The sequence below is a fragment of the Balaenoptera musculus genome, chromosome 5 (assembly GCF_009873245.2).
Source record: "Balaenoptera musculus isolate JJ_BM4_2016_0621 chromosome 5, mBalMus1.pri.v3, whole genome shotgun sequence".
In the NCBI taxonomy this organism is placed as follows: domain Eukaryota; kingdom Metazoa; phylum Chordata; class Mammalia; order Artiodactyla; family Balaenopteridae; genus Balaenoptera; species Balaenoptera musculus.
This window is the reverse complement of record NC_045789.1, coordinates 108,552,994-108,574,421: the sequence shown is the minus strand read 5'-3', so window position 1 is coordinate 108,574,421 and position 21,428 is coordinate 108,552,994. Positions and strand designations below refer to the sequence as shown.

General features: G+C 41.2%; 1 protein-coding gene across 3 annotated transcripts in view; it reads left to right on the top strand.

Moving 5' to 3' along the window:
* Window positions 1-353: 353 nt before the first annotated feature.
* Window positions 354-21,428, top strand: part of PAPSS1 (3'-phosphoadenosine 5'-phosphosulfate synthase 1) — a 103,157-nt gene continuing 82,082 nt past the window's right edge. Inside the window, exons 1-4 of one of the 3 annotated variants that reach the window (XM_036853441.1) lie at window positions 433-776; window positions 1,754-1,906; window positions 13,232-13,346; window positions 18,309-18,544. In XM_036853441.1, coding sequence (XP_036709336.1) covers window positions 13,235-13,346; window positions 18,309-18,544 — 348 coding nt within the window. In that variant the 5' untranslated portion in view covers window positions 433-776; window positions 1,754-1,906; window positions 13,232-13,234. Of the gene's footprint in view, window positions 777-985; window positions 1,148-1,753; window positions 1,907-13,231; window positions 13,347-18,308; window positions 18,545-21,428 lie in introns of those variants that run through there. The other 2 variants (XM_036853440.1, XM_036853442.1) reach the window with 2 other exon arrangements.

Sequence of the window (21,428 nt, the reverse complement as noted above, 5' to 3'; positions counted from 1 at the left end):
GACTTTTTTTTTTTTTTGAAACTGTGCGTTGAGCAGAATTTTAAAGCTAAGTGGAACGTGTGGAGAATGAGCTGTTTAGCAAATCTTCCCTCTGCGAAGCTGGAAAATTCCTTTTTAAATGTGGCCAGGGCGAGGAGGGCACAGATATGGAGGATAGGAAACTGGTGGCCGGGTTTATGGAGGAAAAACCAGAGGGCTGGAAGACCACGTCAATGCCTTCTGCCATCTACTAAACAGCAGCAGGCAGCCAAACCCGCAAAGAGCTGGAGGCCTGGTATCTTTCCTTGTCCTTCCAGGTCGAGGCCTGAGACGCGTTTCCTGCCTCTGCGCATGCGCAGCGCAAGGCGGCGAGCGGGGGAGGACTCTGGAAGTTCCACGACTACCTTCTCAGGCCCCGCCCCTTTCTTCAGAATCAAGAGGGAGGAGCGTCGTGCGTGCTCGCGTCGGTGCGCGCCCTGAAGCCCCGCTGCCGCCCACTGCGTCCGGTTCTCGTCCTTTGCTTCGCCCCACCTCACACACCTCTGCCCCGGACCCATTTCGGAGGCGGGGCCGAGGCGCGGCTCAGTCGGAGCCACGAGCACGAGCGCGTGCCTACGACAGCGCGTGCCAGCCCGGTCGCGAGGAGACCCCGCCTTCCCGTCCCGCCCCCGCCGGCCTCCCATCCTCCGACTACTCTCTGGGCGCTGAGAACGAGGGCACCGGCGCGCTGTGCAGCCATGGAGGTTCCCGGTAGCCTGTGCAAGAAAGTCAAGCTGAGCAATAACGCGCAGAACTGGGTGAGTCGGAGCAGAGGTGCGGAGGAGGCTCTGGGAGGCTCCGGCTGCAGCTTGTTTCGGAGCCGCTGCCTCCCTTCCGCCTCGTCTGTATCCTCCCTGGAGAATTGGGGGTGGTACCCGAGGCCGCGGCGCCTTCCACCTGGGGCAGTGGGTTGTGCCGGGTGGAGTGGCGCGGCGGGGGCGGGGGTCCGATCCAGGGTCCGTGGGAAGAACGCCCCCTTCTCCAGCTCCTCGCCTCAGAGGAGACCTCGAGGACGCTCTTTCGGCGGTGAGCTGGCGGCTGCTGAAACCTGCATCCCCTGAGGGGGAGCTGCCCGCATCCCCTCCAGTGGCCTGAAGGTCTGCGGAGGAGGCGGAGGCAGGCGTCTTTGGTACGTTTCCCGGTTTTCCTTGGCTCTGCCAGCGCAGTGAGCCCAGGTTTGGGTCCATCTCCACGTCTTTCCATTTCTGACTTTCAGCGTGAAGGGAGAGTACCCAACAATGTGGCCATTCATGAGCTGAGACTGCCCTGAACTGAGGTTCTTTGTGATTCGCTGTTAAATCGGAATATCTAGCAAATAACATGGAAACAGTAAAGTGTGGGGAAACTAATGGTTTATAACGTTTAGCAAGGACTGCCAGTTTGCTTTGATGGTTAAGCAACCTCAGAAGGTTGCTTACTTCCTTAATTATTCTTGGTAAGAAACAGCCTTAAGCTAAGATTTTGTAAGTGCAGAGGGGGTGGGGTGGAGGAGGTGGTGTCCAGCTCTGGAGGCCGGAAAGATACCCGTTTTAAGTTTGGGTGGAAATTTTTATTTCACAGTACAGCAAGATTATGAGGTTTAAATGCAGCCTTGTAAATCGTCATTACCCTTGGTGAGTCAAAGAAAAAAAAGCCATTTCAGACAAATGTTCAAGTCATTAATTTACCACATCTGTTGTTACCAAGTATTCTCACCCGATTCCTTTCCCCTCTTAGTTATTTAACTCTTCCTTAGGTGATAAGGACGGAGAAGAGATAAAAGGTGAATTAGACCATTGGAAAGAGCGCTGGACTAGCGGCCTGGTCTCTGGTTCCACCTTTGCTGTGTAGTAGTTGTGTGATCCTGAGTAAAAACCCTCGACTTCTTTAAACCTCAGCTGACTTAAAGGTATAGTAGTGGTACTTCACTGGAGAGTTTTGTGGAGTAAGGAAGATAATGACTTGGAGAGTGCAGTGATAACACTGCTATGAAACTATTGCCACTGCTCGTGTTACCTTGAGGTATTTGCTGGTTAGGGAAATACGGTTGGCTGAATTAGGGTGTTTACATGTCATTTCGGCTACACTGTCTGTAACTCATTTAGTGTTCCATTTGCCAAATAAGTGCATGTGCTTTGTAGAGGCATGTGCTACTCACGGGGAAGGTGAGAAATGAGGGACTCTGTGCTTGCCTTCCAGTTGCTCAGGGCCTGGTTGGGGTTGTGATTGGCATTTGCCGGGTGATGAATATATCATTATAGACCCCAGTGAGCGGGGTAAGACAGCTGTTTTATCACAGTGTAGAGGGGAGATTAGTTTAGTCTGGGCGTGATGGAGGAGAAGTGTGCTCAGATTTTTGAGGCAGAGGGGAACTGTATGAATAAGGTCTAATAATAATAATAATTTATATTATGTATAATAATATATAATATTATTATTATACATAATATAAATAATAATAATAATGACCATTATTTACTCCAGGAACAATGAAGAGACCTGTTTAACCACTCTGGAGGGTTTTTGTTGACTGGAGGTAAGATTGAATGAGCAGCATGGGGCTAGGTTGTATAGTTGTTAATGTTTGGCTGCTGAGTTGAGACTAGATTCTGTGAGAGATTTTGGACGAGGCTAGAATTTTTAATTTTCAGGGCCTTGTAAATCCTTCTTTGCCCCAGTAGGGAACACCCATCATCTTTTCCTCTCACATACATCAGCTGATAGGGACACGTGTCAGGACACGTGAATCCAGACACATTTAAAGTTCCCATCACATGATGAAATTGGTATTCCAGGAAGACTGGTCTGCTAAAGAAATTAGACACTGTTAGAGCCCAGATGTAGAAGTCCTGGAGAACAAACAGGGTTATAGTAAGGTTTAAATGAATTAATAAACTTGAAGAATGCCTGGTACATGAGCACCGGTTAAGGTCTTTGTCTTGTTACTGCTATTAATTCATACAGTTGTGAGGGTGCAGAGTACTGGGCTAAGGTGGTAGTGGAAAAGCAGAATAGATGCGTTAAGAGCATTCAAGGAAGAGTAAGAAGGACCTGACGAGTTAGGGAATGAAAGAGGGAGACGTATTAAAAGAGGATCCTGAGGTTTTAATCCTGGGAAATGAGGAGAAAAGTCACGGCATGCAGGGAATTTGGGAAGTAGGTTGAGGGCTGGAGTGATGGTGATAATAGTTAAACACTGAAGGAGTGTTTACTATGTGCTGGAGACAGTTTGAAATTTTTTACCTAAATTAACTTATTGAATTTCTGTACCATTTTTGAGGTGGGTATCGTGAGAGACAGTGGTTTAAAGCAAGGACCCTGGAACTGACTGCTTGGACTCAAACCTGGGCTTCACTATTTACTAACCGTGTAACCTTTGGCTAGTCACTTAATTTCTCTGTGCCTCAGTTTGCTCATCTATAAAATGGGAGTGATGGCCTTACAGGGATATTGTGAAGATTAAAGGAGTTAATATATGAAAAATGCTTAGAACAGTGTCTGGCATATTGTAAGTGTTGTGTGTGTGTTAGCTCTTACAGTCTGAGTATTGTGTGTTAGCTGTTATTGTTAGTTATCCTCTTTATTCCAATTAGTATCTCCATTTTATTGATGAAGAAGCTGAGGCACAGAGATGTCATAGAGCTTGTAAAAGGTGGACCCAGAATTAAGCATGCTGCATGTAAGGGACAGATGGCCTTAGTAGAGATAGTCTGTAGAACAAGGCTATCCAATAGAAATATAACGTGAGCCACATAATGTAATTTAAATTTTTCTAGAGGTCATAGTAAAAAAAAAAAGTGAAAAGGAGCAGGTTGAAATAAATTTTAATATTTATTTAACCCAGTATAGCTAAAGTACTGTCATCTCAATATAAAAATGAGTTCAATACTATCATAATCAATATAAAATTATTAAAAAATATACATAAGTATATACTTTACACTTAGCACACATCTCACTGTAGACTAACCACATTTTATTTATTTATTTATTTTTAATTAACATCTTTATTGGAGTATAATTGCTTTACAGCGTTGTGTTTCTGCTGTATAACAGAGTGAATCAGCTGTATGTATACATATATCCCCATGTCCCCTCCCTCTTGCGTCTCCCTCCCACCCTCCCTATCCCACCCCTCTAGGTGGTCACAAAGCACCGAGCTGATCTCCTTGTGCTATGCAGCTGCTTCCCACTAGCTATCTATTTTACATTTACTAACCACATTTTAAAAACTCAGTCGGGACCTGTGGACAGCACATCTCTAGGGATTGAGTTAGGTTAAGGTCGAAAATAAAGATTTGATGGTTAAATTCGAGTTAGAGAATATACTAGAGAGAAGGGAGGTGTCTCCATGTACCTACAAGAATGGTAAAGAAAATCAAGGATGAACATGCCCCTTTAGCCTCCTCTTATCTCAGTCTGACGAAGCATCAGGTGTAATGAGTATCATTTAGCATCTGATTGAACCTTTCTCTATTGGGACCAGTTTTCATCTGTCTTCCGTAAAACATTTCAAACTGTGTGTTAGCTGGCCCTCAGTTCAGACCCAGGTGTCACTCACCTATTTTGTAGACTCATGTTGGGCCAAATCCGTTGCTTGGACCCGCTTTACAGTGGAGCTGGACCCGACTACCCACAGAGTAGTCTGAGATCTAGCATTGCTGTTTGGAAGCACATACGATCTCATTCTGGTTTGCCGTTCCATTCCCCTCTCTCCTCCACGCCCCAAATTCCCATAGCTCCATATCTCCAGCACCAACTCTCCTTCTATACCTTACATCCTCAGGGTTTTACACAAGCCTTTCCTTCTGCCCTGATGCCTGTTGACCTTTATCACTTGCGGAAGTCTTCAGAGCCTCGGGCTCCTGTACCGAAACTGTGGCCTCCTGTGTCCACACGCTGTTGCACATAGGCTGAATTCTTTGTGCACCTCTGTGTTATTGTTGCGCTCTGCTATTATCGTGTATCATGTAATCATATTTCGTTATAGAGGTTTTGAGTCTACATGGAGCTTCTCCTCATATAACAGGATGGGGATAAGGGTTAGGGTGCTGAGTAAGCTTGGGTACTTATGTTATTAAAAGTCTTAGATAACTTACTAGTACCTTAGCACAGCTTAAGTAAGAGAATAAGCTCCATATGTGGTAGAATTAAAATTATAGTTTTGTCACTTACTACCTGTGTGATCTTGGGCATGTTGCCTAACTCCTCTGTGCCTCACTGTCTTCAAATGTAATAATGTGGATAATGAAACATAGCTTGTAGTGGAGCTAATAGGGCATATCTCATAGGGTTATAATGAGGTTTCAGTTATTTAATACATTTAAAGCACTCTAGTGCTGGCACATGAGCACTATTTAAGGTGTTCTTATTTATTAATTCATCAAATATTTAACACCTGCTTTGTGTGTGTGCCTGTGTTCCAGGTGCTGGGGATGCAGTGGTAAAAAGACAGCAAAGGGTCCTGCTCTCATGGATATTACATTCTACCTGGGAGAGGGTTAATTGAAAAGCAAATACACGAATGAGATATTTTTCCCTTTTATCAGTTCTACTTTTTCTGAACAATTTGTCCCTCATACTGTTCGATGCCTTTCGTAGAAGGCCAGCAGCCCGTTCTGGATTTGGGGGAAGACTGAGGTGGTAAAAAAATGAAGCAAGCATGCAGAAATGGAACACACAGCATTTGGAAAGCCATATAGTCCTCCTTCAGAGCATTGGCCTGGCTGTGTGCAGGGGCAGGTACTGAGTTTCCTTCCCTGGAAGCTAGGGAGATACTGCTGGAAAAGTTGCCTAAAGGAGAAGGAGAACTGGACTTCTACCAAGAATGTACTCCGTGTTGACTGACAACAAGAACGGGAAGAATGACAGCAGGGTCTAGATCCGCATTGTCCAATCTGGTAGCCAGTAGCCACCTGTGGCAACTTAAATTTAGTTAAAATAAGATGAAACATTCCGTGTTTCAGGTGCTACATTTCCATAGGAAACTCGTGGCCGCTGTATTGGGCTGTGCAGTATAGAACATTTTCATCACCTCAGAAAGTTATACTGGACAGGTCTAGATAGTAACTTTGGGATGGCTGCCGACATTTTTTCCTACTTATGTGTGTATTTTGTACTCGTGTATTCGTTCTTACTTTCTTCCCCGGGGAAGGAAATTTCGAGAGATGGTGGCAACTTTGGAATCACGGTTCTGGGCAATTCTGTAGTCCTGGCTCCGGCAGGGTACCCAGCTGTCAGTTAGCCTCCCCTTAGCATAGTGGCTCCTCTAAAGTTGAAATATGAAATAAGCTTCCCCAACTTGGCTCTATTACATTGACCTTTGGGGAGTAGTTTTCTTCTCCAGTGATTTTCAACCAGGTAAAAATTTACTGCCCCCAGGGGTGTGTTTGGAAAATATCTGGAGACATTTTTGGTTGTTATATTTGTGTGTGTGTGTGTGTGTAGGGGGGGTTGCTTCTGACATCTGCTGGGTAGAGGCCAGGGATGCTGCTACAAATCCTGCAGTGCACTGGACAGTCCCCACAGCAAAGCACTATCGTTAATGCCGAGGCCCAAAAGACATTAATGCTGAGGTTGAGAAACCCTCTTCTATTCTTTGCTTTGAGTAAGAAAAAGGGGAAATAAATGAGGTAACTCTGAAATGCGAAACTAGTAATTTAAAATAAAATCCGATACTAGCATTTTCTCCTCCACCAGCTAGGATGTTACCATCTTTTGCTCTGAGATGGATCAATTACCCGTAGCATACCAACAACAAAACAGTCAAATCCAACCCTGAATTATTTTGAAAGCGAATTACTAAGTAATTAGTTCAAATGAAGAGACTGGTTTTTGTTTTTGTTTTTTTGCTTGTTTTTTTTTTTGGTATTTACCTAAGTGGTAATTATTTCTGTGAAATATCCTTTCCTAAGGACACAGTTCTCTACCAAGTAAGTTTTAACTGAGTAAACAGTGGAAATATTGGACAGTACATACAGAAATCCAGTTAGATGACTGCAGCCATTGTTCTTATTCTTCTCTGTAGTTTCTTTGATGGTTGCATCCCTTCCCTCTGTCTTTATCTCTCATATGTTTAAGTGTTCAGTTCATTGTGTTTTTAGTATATTTACAGTTTTATAACCATCACCAATATCTACTTTTAACATTTTCATCACCCCAAAAAGAAACCCTGTACCCATTAGCAATCATTCCCTATCCTTCCCCTTTCCCCCTCTCTAGCACCTGCCAACCAATAATCTACTTTTTGTCTCTGGGTTTCCCTATTCTAGACTTTCCTATAAATGTAATGATATACTATATGGCCTTTAGTGTCTAATTTCTTTAACTTAGAATAATATTTTCAGGGTTCATCCATGTTGTAGCATGTATCAATACTTCATTCCTTTATATGATTGAATAATATTATGTTTTCTGGATGTATCACATTTTGCTTATCCTTTCATTAGTTGATGAACATTTGAGTTGTTTCCCCTCTTCAGTTGCTATGAATAATGCTGCTGTGAACATTCATGTACAGTAAGTCTCCTACATATGAACGAGTTCCGTTCCGAGAGCGCATTTATAAGTCCAATTTGTTCGTAAGTCCAACGGAGTTAGCCTAGGTACTCAACTAACACAGTTGGCTATATGGTACTGTACTGTAATAGGTTTATAATACTTTTCACAAAAATAATACATAAAAAACAAACAAACACAAAAAGTAAAACATTTTTAATCTTACAGTACAGTACCTTGAAAAGTACAGTACAGTCCTGGCTATATCACTGCTGCTTTTATGCTTACTTCTGGACATCCTGGGCTTGAAATAAAGATACTGTACTACTGTACTCTATACAGTATTGTACAGTAAAGTACACAAAAGCACAACCACTTGTAGAGGACGCATCCCCATCATGTATGTAGGGAAAGCCCCGCTGTCACCATAGTGGGAGGCAGGGGCCTGTCTCAGTGTAAAGGTGTCTTTCTCTCTTTATTGTTTTGTCTCCTTCCCTGAAATGTTTTTGATCTGTTTTACTCCCCGTATCTAGGAGGGCTCCATCAACAAATGATGAATGAGCAGGTAGTCTCAGGCTCATTTCTGACTTCCAGGAATCTCTTATGGCTGGACTTCCCAACTGGAGGTCATCCAGGGCCCCTTCCATTAAAAGTATTGACAGTTTAAAATATCCATTAAGTAAATATTTAAGTGTTCTTTAATCTTTAAAACAGAATAGTTGGAGAGCCATAATGTATATGCGGAGTGTATGCATGACAGTCGGTGATCGAATAGGCATGCCAGTATCTTAGCTCTGATTCAGGAGATCTGGGGTGGGGCCTGAGATTCACTTTCTGAGAAGCAGCCAGGTCATTGCCGGTGCTGCTGTGCCCCATGCTTCGTAGCAGCAAGGTTTTAAGTGTGGCCTTTTCAAGTTGTTTTCTTAACCTCCAGGAACGTATGAGCCTCACTCTTGCTGTTTGTCTTTGGCTTGTTAACGTGAACGTTTGAAAGATTAATTTCAGTTATCAATAACTGTGAACTACAGCTTTCTTCTCATTGTATTCTTTTCAGTTTTATCCACATGGTACTCTACCGTCTCTCCAGTTTACTCACAGTATGTCTTGGGATATAAAAGACACATCCGTGTTACCATTTCAGGTATTCTCTTTGGAAGAATATACTGTTTGGCAGTCAGTTTAAGATGGGTGGTGGGGTGAGTGATAGATGTTGAAGTCCAGAATTATGCTTGATATTTGGTATATTTTCTGTGCCTTTACAAATTTCACTTAAAAATGCAGAGTTCTTCATAAAATCATCATAAACTCACAAACCATGAAATTCTCCTAAATAGCATCATAGGAGAAGTTAATTTGTCCCATAGGGAAGTGGATAAAATAACAAAACAGCCCATGTGGAAATTAAGGTGGGTCAAAAAGGGTCACAGGGCCACTCGTGTGGGTGTTGAGGACAGCAGTTTGTAGAATGTGTAGGAAATGTACACCACACATATGAGAGGCCACCTGACGTTAGCCTAGTAACAGGACTGGTAGTCATTTAGTCCCAATCGTAGAAAGAGAAGGAATTCTTTTGAATTGTCCCAGTTCTGCTATTCTTAAGACTTCTGAATGTCAATCATCATTTCATTTGCAAGTTATACAGAGAACACAAATCATGCTTTAAAATAAATGCCTTATATCTAACTTTTACTGAACACTGACTAGACACAAGAAAAGAGGCTGGGTGTTGTGAAAAACACAAAGAACTATAACTCATAGTGCTTGGCCTATTCTCCCAAGGAAGTAAAAATTATATACAAAAAGACATCGTATAAAACGGTCCATAAATAACAGACGAATCCTATGGGCAGTAAATGTTACAGGGGCTGCCTTGGGTGTATGTACAACAAGCCAAATATTACTATAAACCACCCAGACTCTTAGAAAAGAATAAGCCTGATTTCATTGTTCTGTGAATAGAAACTAGGGCATTGAAGACTCTGAGAACAGGAATGGAGAGTTGGAAGGAAATAACTCACTGATGCACCCACTAATGTCATGTTTTCCTGGCGGGATTATAGGAAGGCTTTGGCTAGAGCGGGTGGAAAAGGAAAAGAGAGGGGAAGGGGAACTAGAAGATTACATATGGAAGTGACCTTTAGATTTTTAGTAAAATTCAGGCATACACCCACCACCTTGCAATTCTAATAGTTTTAAAAAGTGCTCTTTGATTTATTCTGAAAAACCGGGAGGTAGGAGATTGTGGCAAATCTTATTTTAAGTTTGTGTTTTAATATGGAAAATATCAAACATACATTAACAGTAAGCCTCCTTGTACCCAGACTGCCATATTTACTGCCAGAATTTTTTTAAATGTAGGAGGCAAGAAGCCCGGAGGAAGCATACTTTTCTAGTGATTAAAACAATCTCTTATCCTATATTTTCTCTCAACCACAGCCTCAGCATTTTGTAGCTTCTCAGTTTTTATACATTCTACTCAATTTAAAAAGAAAAGCAGAAGATAATTTTATGGTGCCAAAATGAATTAAAACTCATTAAATACATGTTTCTTCTTGCCCCAAAGCAAAGTAACTTGGAAAAAAATCCCGAAACAAAACGACGAAGTCAAACAGGTTCTGCAAGTGTAGGCAGCTAATGTGTATAGCACCCTCCTTGTGCCCCTATCCCAGTCCTGTCCCCTTCCAGCAGACCCAGCTCCTGTCTCCTCTCCTCCCAGGCTGCCTGCCTGGGAGCTAAAACTGGATACCGCAGGAAAGAGGGGCCGCTGCTTCCCGGGAGACGCAGATGTCTGGGTCAGACACCCCGGGTTTTGTTTAAAATCCTGGAAATGCAGAGCTGGAAAGTTATGTTTGCTTCATCAGTTTAATTGAAATGAAATGGTTTGGGAGACCCATAGTAGAATTCTTCGTGATTATTGGAACTATTGATACATCTGCTAATGAGATGGTTAGTGGGGGAGGGGTGCAGCTTTTGTGGTGGGCCTATTAAAAGAATGGTCAAATTGTCCCTTTGGCTCCTGAGGACACCCCCAGGGCAGTGAGTGAGAGTAAGATGCAGATGGGCAGAGATGCTTTCTCCTGTACACTAGGGGGATTGTGCAGGGAGAGGGGGAAAGAGATCCTGAACCTCAGGCACCTTCTCAGGCCAACCAGTTTTAGAAAAGAACACATCTGGAAGTTGAAGATCTGGATGGAAATGGTCCCTTGACAAAGTCCATGTTCGTGTACCTATGAGGGTGTTTGTTCCCCATTTTGAAGACCTCTGGGTCAAGGGTGAATCAGTCTGACTCTTCCGTGCCTCAACCTGAGCCACTCACGTGGCTGCAGAAAACATGGTCATGGCCACTGCTCTTGCTTTAGATGTGTGACCGTTGCCTCCAGACGGCTTGTTTGGACTGCCCAGCAATCATTCTGGATTTCCCCAGTTACTTTTTCACTTTTCTTCGCACTTGCTATTCCCTGTCTGGAAGGTGCTTCCCTCAGAGGTCATCAGAGATCTTAAATAGCCTCTTTTTGCTGAAGCCTTCCCTGGCCACCCTGTCTAAATATCACACTTCCTATGATATTTCGTCACTTTTTTTGCTTTATTTACTTTTTCCCCCTCTTTGATACTTACTTCTAACTTACATAATTTCCTTATTTATCTTGGTGTTTTCTTTTCTCGCCTCTATTTTTCCTCTTAGTCCAGTGGTTCTCAAACTTGAACTGGCATCCGAGTCACTTGGAGGCTTTAAAATGCAGATTGTCAGGCCCCACCCCAGAGTTTCTGACTTAGTCTGCTTGGGGCAGGTCCTGATAATTTGCATTTCTAGCAGTTTCCAGGAGATGCCAAAGCTGCTGGTTAGGGACCACGCTTTGAGAGCCGCTGCCCTGGGAGGGAAGACTAGAGAAGCCCCAGGAGGACAGTGATTTTATTGGTATTGTGAACTTCTGTTTCATCAGCACCTAGAAGAATGTCAAGCAATGTAGTGTGCATTCAGTAGATATCTTTGAGTGAATGATGAATAAAACTGTCTTAAAAAAAATAAGAGCTATATGCAGTATCAAATACAAACACCCTATTAAAAGAATGCTGTCACTTACCTATTTTATAAAGGCATAACTTGTTGAAAAGAATCTAAATTATGTTTTTGCTCCATAGGAGGAGAAAATAGAGGCTATGTAATTCATTTTTTTAATTTTAGAAAACAACTTTATTGAGATAATTTGCCTACCGTTCAATTTACCCGCTTAAAATGTACAATTTGGTAGTTTTTATTATATTTACACAGTTGTGCAACCATCACCACAGTCAATTTTAGAGCATTTTAATTACCCCAGAAAAGAACCCCATATCCATTAGAAGTCACTCCACATTCCTCTCCCAACATCCCAGCCTGAGGTAACCACTAATCTGCTTTCTATCTCTTTAGATTTCCCTATTCTGGATGGTTCATATAAATGGAATTATGCAATATGTGGTCTTTGTGACTGGCATCTTTCATTTAGCATAATGTTCTTGAGGTTTGTCCGTATTGTAGGTTGTATTAGTACTTCATTCCTTTTTATGACCAAATAATATTCCACTGTATGTATATACCATACAATTAAACAATTTTGTTTATCTAATTATTAATTGATGGACAAATAGGTTGTTTTCACCTTTTGGCCTTTATGAATCATGCTGCTAGAACATATGTGTACAAGTTTTGTGTGGACATGTTTTCATTTCTTGTGAGCATAAATCTAGGAGTGGGAATCATTTGGACATATGATAGTTATATTTAATGTTTTGTAGAACTTCTGTTTTCCAAAGTGACTGTACATTCCCATCAGCAAACGTATGAGGATTCTAATTTCTCCATATCCTCACTAGCGCTTGTTATTTCCTGTGTTTTTGATTATAGCCATCAAGTGGGTGTACAGTGGTATCTCGTGGTTTTGATTTGCATTTCTTTGGTGGCTAATGATGTCGAGCATCTTTTAATGTGCTTATTCACCATTTGTATTTTTTTCTTTGGAGAAACGTCTATTAAAGATCCTTTGAGAACTATGTAATTTTATGCCCTTTTTGTTTAAGGAGAAGAAAATTTGAGAGAACAACAGTTACGTTCCATTTTTTTCATCATGCATTTCATGATACCTGCAGACATCCCTTCCACACTTCATTCAGGAATCTGCTCAGATGCCACCTTCTCAGAGGTTTTTCCTGATCATCCTGTCTAAAAAGGCACTCATCCTCTGTCTCTCTTTCCATTCTTACCCTGTTTTATTTTCAGAGTGCGCTTGTCACTCTCTGATTTAATAATTAAGTGTTATTGGTCTGTCTCCTGCCAGTGGAATGAGCTCAATGAGAGTAGGGACCCTGTTTTGTTCACTTGGTGTACTAGTAGGGCCTCAGGAAACAATGGTTGAACGAATGAATGAGTGAGAAGACTGGGCTCTGGAGTCTGCCACTTACTAGTTAGGGGAACTGGGGCAAGTTATTTAACTTTTCTCAGGTTTCACACCTTCATCGGGAAAACCACAGTAGTAGGAGTTTCTGCATCCTTGAGGGGCTTTGCAGACTAATTAATTGGTGTATGTAAAGAACTGAACACTGTGCCAGGTACTCTAAAGAAAGAAAAAGCTGTTTTCATCTTTTTCCTTGCTTTTGGCATGTTACATAGGGCAGTTACTGTATGTTTGCAAGGAATATATGTTTACCTTTTTAGGGACTCAGGTAAACCAGAATTCTTTATTTTTTTTCTTTTTTCCAGGGGATGCAGAGGGCAACTAATGTCACCTATCAAGCTCACCACGTCAGCAGGAACAAGAGAGGTCAGGTGGTGGGGACCAGAGGTGGCTTTCGCGGTTGCACGGTTTGGCTAACAGGTACGGTCTGGAGAGATAAGCCAGTCTATTTCAAAAGCAGTGGTATAGACAGCCTTGAGCTAGGAGTAAGGATACCTAAATTTTGAGCTCTATTCTTGTATCTGGAGCATCAGAATATGTAACTGACAAAGTTGCTTAATAATAACTTTTGGTAATTCCTTTCGTTCTTTACAAAATTGCTGTTAAATGGGGAAAATCAGAATGCATCTTAAAACTACTTTCTAGTTGATAACTACCTTACATTCTATAAAATTCTGCATGCAAATAGGACCTGGATTCTGCCTTCAAGATGCTAATAATATAGACCATATGAAGAGAAAGAATGTGTGGTAAAGAATTTCACACAATCAGTTTCTAATGATTCTTCTTCTGCTTTGGCTTCTGATTGATTCTTGTGTTGATTTTCCCAGAATCTCTTTGAGAGGGTAAATTGATCCAGGTTTTGGAGGTGGTTTTAAAAATGATGGATCTTTTTTCACTTCTAGGAGTTTTAAATAAAATTTTGTTGCATCTTGCCAATTTACCCATGTTGGAGGACAGAGGGAATGAAAAGTGCCCACTGAATTGAGAAGGAATCTTGAGACTGAAAAGCAAGGCAGGCAGCTCCATATAATCAGTGGATCAGTTTATTATAGGGTAACTTATTCACAGGGTGGGATCTGGCAAACAGTGATCTGGAAACATTCACAGCTGCACTCTGCACTGCTGAGGGGCCACTGGGACAATTTCATAGTTAACCTAGGGTACGGGGGTATGTGCTTGGAAACAGGAAGTGTATTCCTTAGTCAGGATTTATGAATGGGTAACTAGTCTTCTGGGCACCAGGAATATATTAGCGAAGCTCTTCATCATTGTTTGGGGACTAACAGAGCATAGAGGCCACCTGGACCTAACAAACATTAAACAATCTATTAACTACAAAGCCTTGATGACAGAGAAGCGCCAAGTTGGCATCAGTTATGCCGACAGCCACACAACCCACTAAAATTTATACCTATTTATTTTCCAAATGTGGATGTGGGTCCATTTTCCAGTGTCTTTGTCAACATGGATATTACCCATCCTTAAAACTTTTGCTGATTGCCAAAAAACAGCATTCCCATTTTCTGTTTTTATAAATTGAAAATTTCAGCTATAGATAGGTCTGTGTGTTTCTGTATGAAAGAAGAGAGCATTTTTGAGTTCTTCTCATCTCCTCATTCTTAAGTCTAGATTGATGTTAAATTGTTACATTTATATTGTCTAGGCTTGTGACACATTCTGTTCCAAATCTTAAATTTCCATAGTTGTTTGTATTTGAGTTCTGTAAGTAAATTGATTCAACCTTACCACCTTCCCATCAGTTCTTTTATTACGGCATGCCTACTCATGAGCTCTTTCTTTGAGTCAAGTTTTTATGGTCTGTATTTTTTTGTTCAGTGGTTTTTATAAGATGGCTTTCCGTTGGATTCTGAATTCCCTGAGTTTTTATGTTGGAGTAATGTTTTAAGAGTTCCAGGACAAAGAAAGTATGAACCAAATATATATTTTACCCAGCCAAGTTGTCATAAAAGACAGGCAGACATTTCTTCTATTAAATATGACTAATCCAATTTTTTTTCTTGTTCTAAGGTGCTTTCCTTTTTTCACCTGCATGCCTGAAGAATTATTTCTTTTCGTATATTTTCTTTCGGAAGTTTTGCTTTTCTCGTTTAGGCCCTTTTCCTTCTGCAGTTGATTTTTGCGTGTAGTGTGAGGGACGGATCCATTTTCTTTTTTTTCCATATGGATAATCAGTTGTCCCAAGATGAGGGTATCCTTTTTCTCTGATCTGCTGTGCCAGCTGTCCTAGATCAGGTTTCCACTTATGTGTGGATTTGTTTCTGGGAGCTCTGATCTATTCCACTGGTATACTTGTCTATTGCTCTATTATTGCCACACTGTCTTAATTACTATATATTTGTAGAGTCTTGAAATCTAGTGGAGTAAATCCTCTTACCTTCTTCATTAGGAATGTCTTGACTTGTTTTTTTTTTTTTTGGCTCTTTGTATTGTATAAATTTTGTAATAGGTTTAACTAATTCCACCAAAATCCAGTTGGGATTTGATTTGGGATTACATTGTATCTAAAGGTCAATTTGGGAGGAAATTGATCTTTAGAATATTGGGTACTCCTTTTCTTAAACATGGTATATTCCATTTATTTTACCACTAATGATGCTTATAAATACTTTTATCAGATTTTTTTGGTACTTGCTTTACAGTGTAGGATGTAATCAGTTTCATAAATGTGTATTTGTAAAGAAAATGTGTTCCCCTAATGTGGGCAATATTCTATATATGTTCATCAGACCAAGGTTGTTAGTTATGTTGTCAAATTTATAGCCTTCACTTTTTTTTTTTTTTTTTTTTGATATTGTTGGAAACAGAAGTCATGATTTCTTTCTTCTTCTTGCAATTCAGTAGCTTAACCAGATCTGTCCAGGTATGGAGTGGTTTGTATGTCATCTTCTTGGAACACTGTTTTTTCTTACATCTTATTTCGGAAAAACTTTCTTGTTTTGTATTTTTACATTGATTGGTATATGAGTTTCCCAGGGCCACTGTAACAAATTACTACAAACCGAGTGGCTTCAAACAACAGAAGTTTATTCTCTCACAGTTTGGGAGCCTGAAATCAAGGATGGTTCCTTCTGTCAGCTCTGGGGAAGAATCTGTTCCATGCCTCTCTCCTGGCATCTGGTTCTGCTGGCAATCCTTAGCGCTCCTTGGCTTGTAGAGGTACCACTCCAGTCTCTGCTTTCGCCTTCAGATGGCCTTGTTATAAAGATTTCAGTCACTGGATTTAGTGCCCACTGTAGTCCTGTGTGACCTCATTTTAATTTAACTAATTACATGCACGGAGACCCTGTTTCCAAATAAGGTCACATTCTGAGGTTCCAGGTGTATGTGAATTTTGGGGAGGACACTATTCAATCTAGTACATTTGGTTTCTCTTTGGTATACCAGTTTGCTTTATCTTAGTTTTGGATTATCTGTCTTGCATTATCTATTAATTTTCTCTAACCACTTTGATTTCCTAGCCTTTTTGTCTACGTTCAGTGAAATTTTCTGTGTCATTAGTTCAGTTTTCGGCAGTGTCTGTTCTTTGTTTCAAATTAAATATATACATAAAATATGTACATGTACACATGTATGTATAAACAGACACTTCAATTGTAGTTGAGGTTATCTTTGTGTTTTTTTAAATTTTTATTTTATATTGGAGTATAGTTGATTAGGTTGTCTTTGTTGTATAAAAAGTTGATGTTTTCAGTTTTTTTTTTCCCCTGATACTTAGTGTTCAACTGGTAGTTAAAAACAACAATAGCAAAGAACAGAAAAACCTAGTCTCCCCAACCTCCATCACTTTGTTCAGTCATTGTTGCTATGCAACAAATTACCCAAAACCTGGTGGTGTGAAACAGCCATTTTAATTTGTTCACTGTTTTGTGGGTAAGGAATCCAGGAGTGCTCTGCTGGGCAGTTCCCCCCTGGGTCTTGCTTGGTTGCAGTCATGCTGGCTTGGGCTCCAGTCATCTAAAGCCACAAGTGGCTGGGTGTCCGCGATGACTCCCCGGTGGATGCTGCTGGTCCGCTGGGAGCTTAGCTGGCTAAGGCTCTCGACAGGAACACCTACTTCTGATTTCTCTAGCACGGTGGTCTCGAGTATTTTACAGCTGCCTTCTCCCGAATTAAATATCCAAAGAGAAGCTGAATAGCCTTTTCTGACCCAGTCTTGGAAGTCATGCTCATCATTTTCACTCTATTGTTTTGGCTACAGGCGACGCCTAAGTCCAGCCCAGATTCAAGGGCTGAGAAATACTCTACCTCTGGGTGTGACAGTGGCAGTGTCACATTGTAAAAAAGCTTTCAGTCAATCTTTGGAAAATACTACCTGCTGTACTCATGTTAATATACATTTTTAATGTAGAAACCATATAACACTATATTGATCCTCTTAACATATCATCCTTTTTAAAATTGATTTTTCAGTTAGCCTTCTATACTAGCACGTCAAAGTATCAGTACATTAGGTTTCAGTGTTTTATCTCTTGTCTCATAACTATCTTAATTTTTTTTTTTTTGAAATATCTATCTGTGTATTTATATATTTGGCTGCGTCAGGGTCTTAGCTGCGGCATGCGGGATCTTCGTTGTGGCATGTGGGATCTTTAGTTGCGGCATGCGAACTCTTAGTTGTGGTATGTGGGATCTAGTTCCCTGACCAGGGATTGAACCTGGGCCCCCTGCATTGGGAGTGTGGAGTCTTAGCCACTGGTGACTACGAGGGAAGTACCTATCTTAGTTGTGAATTCTGATACACTCATCAAGGTGGCAAGTATTAGTGCATAAATGTACTCTTTCCTTTTCCTTTACTCATCGTTTAGTGACTAAACATTGGTAGAGGAAGATGAAATGAGGATATTCTTTCAAGGTTAATTATATTATAAATTGGATTCCCAGGTGCTTTTATCATGGTAACCTTTGGGAGGTGTTGATCCTGGGATATAGAGGTAACTTTCTAATATTATTTCACTTACTTTTGTCCTTTCTTTTTCTTTCCTCACCAGAAATAATTTGGTCATATAACTTTCTTTTAAAATTGGCATGCAGCTTTAGAATAGTGGTAACAAGAGGACAAAGTGAATATCTACCCAACCATGTGTAATATTAAAATTGGTTAAGCCTTTGTAGCTCAGTGATTTCTAGGGTACCTTCGGGGTTAGACAGAAGTTACTAAAAACATAAATGCTTATTATATTTAAACTACAGATGTTTTTCTAGCTAAGACGTAGTAAAATTTTACAGAGAAATATTAGACAAGAATGTTGCTAAGAGACTGCTCTGAATAATGAATATAGTTAAGCCTGTGGTTAAAATTCTTTATTACTTACCCTCCTAACTTTATGTATGGAATCTGTTTGGACTGTTCATTTCTAGGCTTATCGGGAGCAGGAAAGACCACCGTAAGCATGGCTTTGGAGGAGTACTTGGTTTGCCATGGTATTCCATGCTACACTTTGGATGGGGACAACATTCGTCAAGGTCTCAATAAAAATCTTGGCTTTAGTCCTGAAGACAGAGAAGAGAATGTTCGACGCATCGCAGAAGTTGCTAAGCTGTTTGCAGATGCTGGCTTAGTGTGCATCACAAGTTTTATATCGCCTTATACTCAGGTATGTGGCTTTTGCGCCATTGCTGTTCTAATTACATGTATTGAGAATATGGTGTCAGGCAAAGCAAATAATTTAAACACTGACATGTACTTTGAGGCTAAATCCAAATTAAAACAATTAACCTACAACATTTTTGTGCCGCAGCTTCCTGAGTAGATTGATTTTTGAAAAGCTTGCTATATAACCCACACACCCACCGCCCCCCTCAAAAGTATAACCAGAGTTGTTGAAGAAGTCAATGGCCAAATTATTTCAAGTTTGACTTTTCAGTTCAAAAATCCTATAGTAAATACTCAACATGTATCAAACACCAGGGAAAATCTTAGGTTTCTTAACATGTGTCCTATCGTGGCTTCTTTGCTCACAATTCTTGAGTTTCATCTTTCATCACACTCTGTCTTATTTTAGAGACCATAGAGCACTAATTCACTTTTTTGTATGTCTCTGAAAAAAATCAGGCTGTTTCTCACCACGAGAATTCTGTTTCCCTCTGCCTCGAAGGCCCTCTTCTCCTTCCTCTTAGCCTCGCCTCAGCATCGGTTGACACGTGTTCATGCTTTGAGACTCAGGTTGGGTATTTCTTCCTCCTAAGTCTCTCAGGCTTTGTTGGGTACCTGTCTTTGGTGCCCTTGTTATTGTACCATAGTACATTGTTTTATTATAAATACCAGTTCTTTGGTTGGGGGTGCTAATAGCAGCAGTAATAATAATAATAATGATAATAATAGCAGCTAACGTTTATTGAGCACTTACTGTGTACTGGTAACAGTTTGAAAGTGCTTTTATGTGAATTAGCTCACTTAGTTCTCATCACCCAATGAGGAGGGTGGAGGTGAGGAAACAGAGGTGTCAGTCACCCCACCTCACACACTCTACATGGCAGAGCAAGGATTTGCACCCAGACAGCGTCAGTGGAACCTGTGCTCTTGCCCACTGTGCTTTGCTGTCTCGAAACCCCACTGGCTCTTTGAAGGGTGGGACTACATCTGATTTATCTTTATAATCTTGATGCCAAGCCCAGATCCTGGAACACAGTAGATATTTAGTGTTTGTTAAATGATAGCGTAGCCCCTTAGGAAGCCCAGATATGAAAGAACAGGTGAGTTAGTGTAGTAGTTAAACATAGCGGCTTTGAAGCCAGAAACGAGACTGAAGTCTCCGCTCTGCCAGTTACTGTTAGGACCTTGGCCGATTTACTTAACCTTCCAAGCTCAGATAATACCTACCTCGTAGGGTTGCTCTGAGGATTAGGTAAATCATGCATTCACAGGTTTCAGCATAGTGCCTGATGTGTAATAAATATTCAGTAAGTGTAGTAAATAATGGTGCAACTCTAGTACTGTATCATAAATCTGGATGGTTACTTAGACCTTTTTTAAAAACAAAAACAAAATTTGAGCTGTAAGGGTTATAGATAAGTGTGAGACTGAGTGTTAATCATACAGGTTCACTCATGGCAGGAGTCCTAAAAGGTTCTTTGAGCACTAGCTGCTTTTCATTTTCCTGAAACACTGGCATCGGTGTCAATATGTCAGTTTAAGGTATCCTGAATAATGAAGTGTATGAGAGAATGAGACTTGTTAGAGTTCCTGAATTCTTGCATATAAACAGTTTTCATAGTAATAAAGTAACAGTGATATTTTTGCCCTTTCTGGGAAGCTTTGCAACTCTTGGAAAAAGAGAAAGTCACACCTAATTTGGAGAGCGAGCGGCTGAGACCTGGGTATCTAAAAGTATACGCTGATCTGTTTTTTTGGCTCCCTTGTTTCCATAGCATGGAGCAACACCTTTGTTGATCTCATCCCCAGAAGCACCAAGAATGAAAATGAGGTTCGGACTATGCTTAGGTCATGTCAAAATTCATGATCATATTTGGACCAAATCATATAATACAGGATATGTGTATTCTTCTCTGTCACCACTAACCTTGGGCATCTTGGTTGTAAAAATAAACCTGATAGTTCTTATCCTTGAGGAGTCAGTAGGTAGTCTGGTGGGAGCATAGAGATGCGAACAGTTGCAGTATCGTGAGGCAGGTGGTGAGGTACATGTGTATAAAGGTGTCGTGGAAGATTCACAGAGGAAGTGCTGCTTGAAATGCGTCATGAAAGATGAGTCAGTTTTCTCGCAGGAGAAAACTATCTCACAGAGGAGATGCTACAGGATTTGCAAAAGCATGGAAATGTGAGGGACTTAGGTCTTTGGGGGAACTGTAGGTAGTTTGTTTTGGCTGCTCTGCCGGATGAACGTGAGGGGAGATGAAGCTCGAGCGATTTGCAGAGGCCTGACGGTGAACTCCGGACAGCTCGGGACTTTGCCCCACAGGTGCTCTAGAGTTTGAGATTGTACTGGGGAATAGTGTCTCTGGTGTCTTTGTATTTTAGTGAGGTCACCCTTAAGGCCTGGAATGGGAAGGGTCTGGAGGTAGGAGACTAGTCAGGAGGCTTTTGGAGTGAATTCAGGTAGCGGCCATGGGAATAGAAAAGATGGGGCATATTTGAGGGCCCTTGAGCCTGTAGCATCAGTGGAGCGTGGTGCCCGGGTTGATTGCTGAGTTTGGGGGTGAACATGAAGGATGGTGCTTTCAGAAGAGAAGATGGTATGATTGAGTTAGAAAATGTAGGGTAGGAAGGGAGAAGATGACTGTTTCATTTTAGCTGGGTTAGGTTTGAAATGCTGGTGGCGTATCTAGGTGAGGATGACCACTGGGTCATTGGGAAGTTGGTTCTGGAGCTCAAGAACGTTGTGTAGAATTGAGATAAAGATTTGGGAATCAGGGGCTTCCCTGGTGGTGCAGTGGTTAAAGAATCCGCCTGCCAGTGCAGAGGACACGGGTTCGAGCCCTGGTCGGGGAAGATCCCACGTGCCACAGAGCAACTAAGCC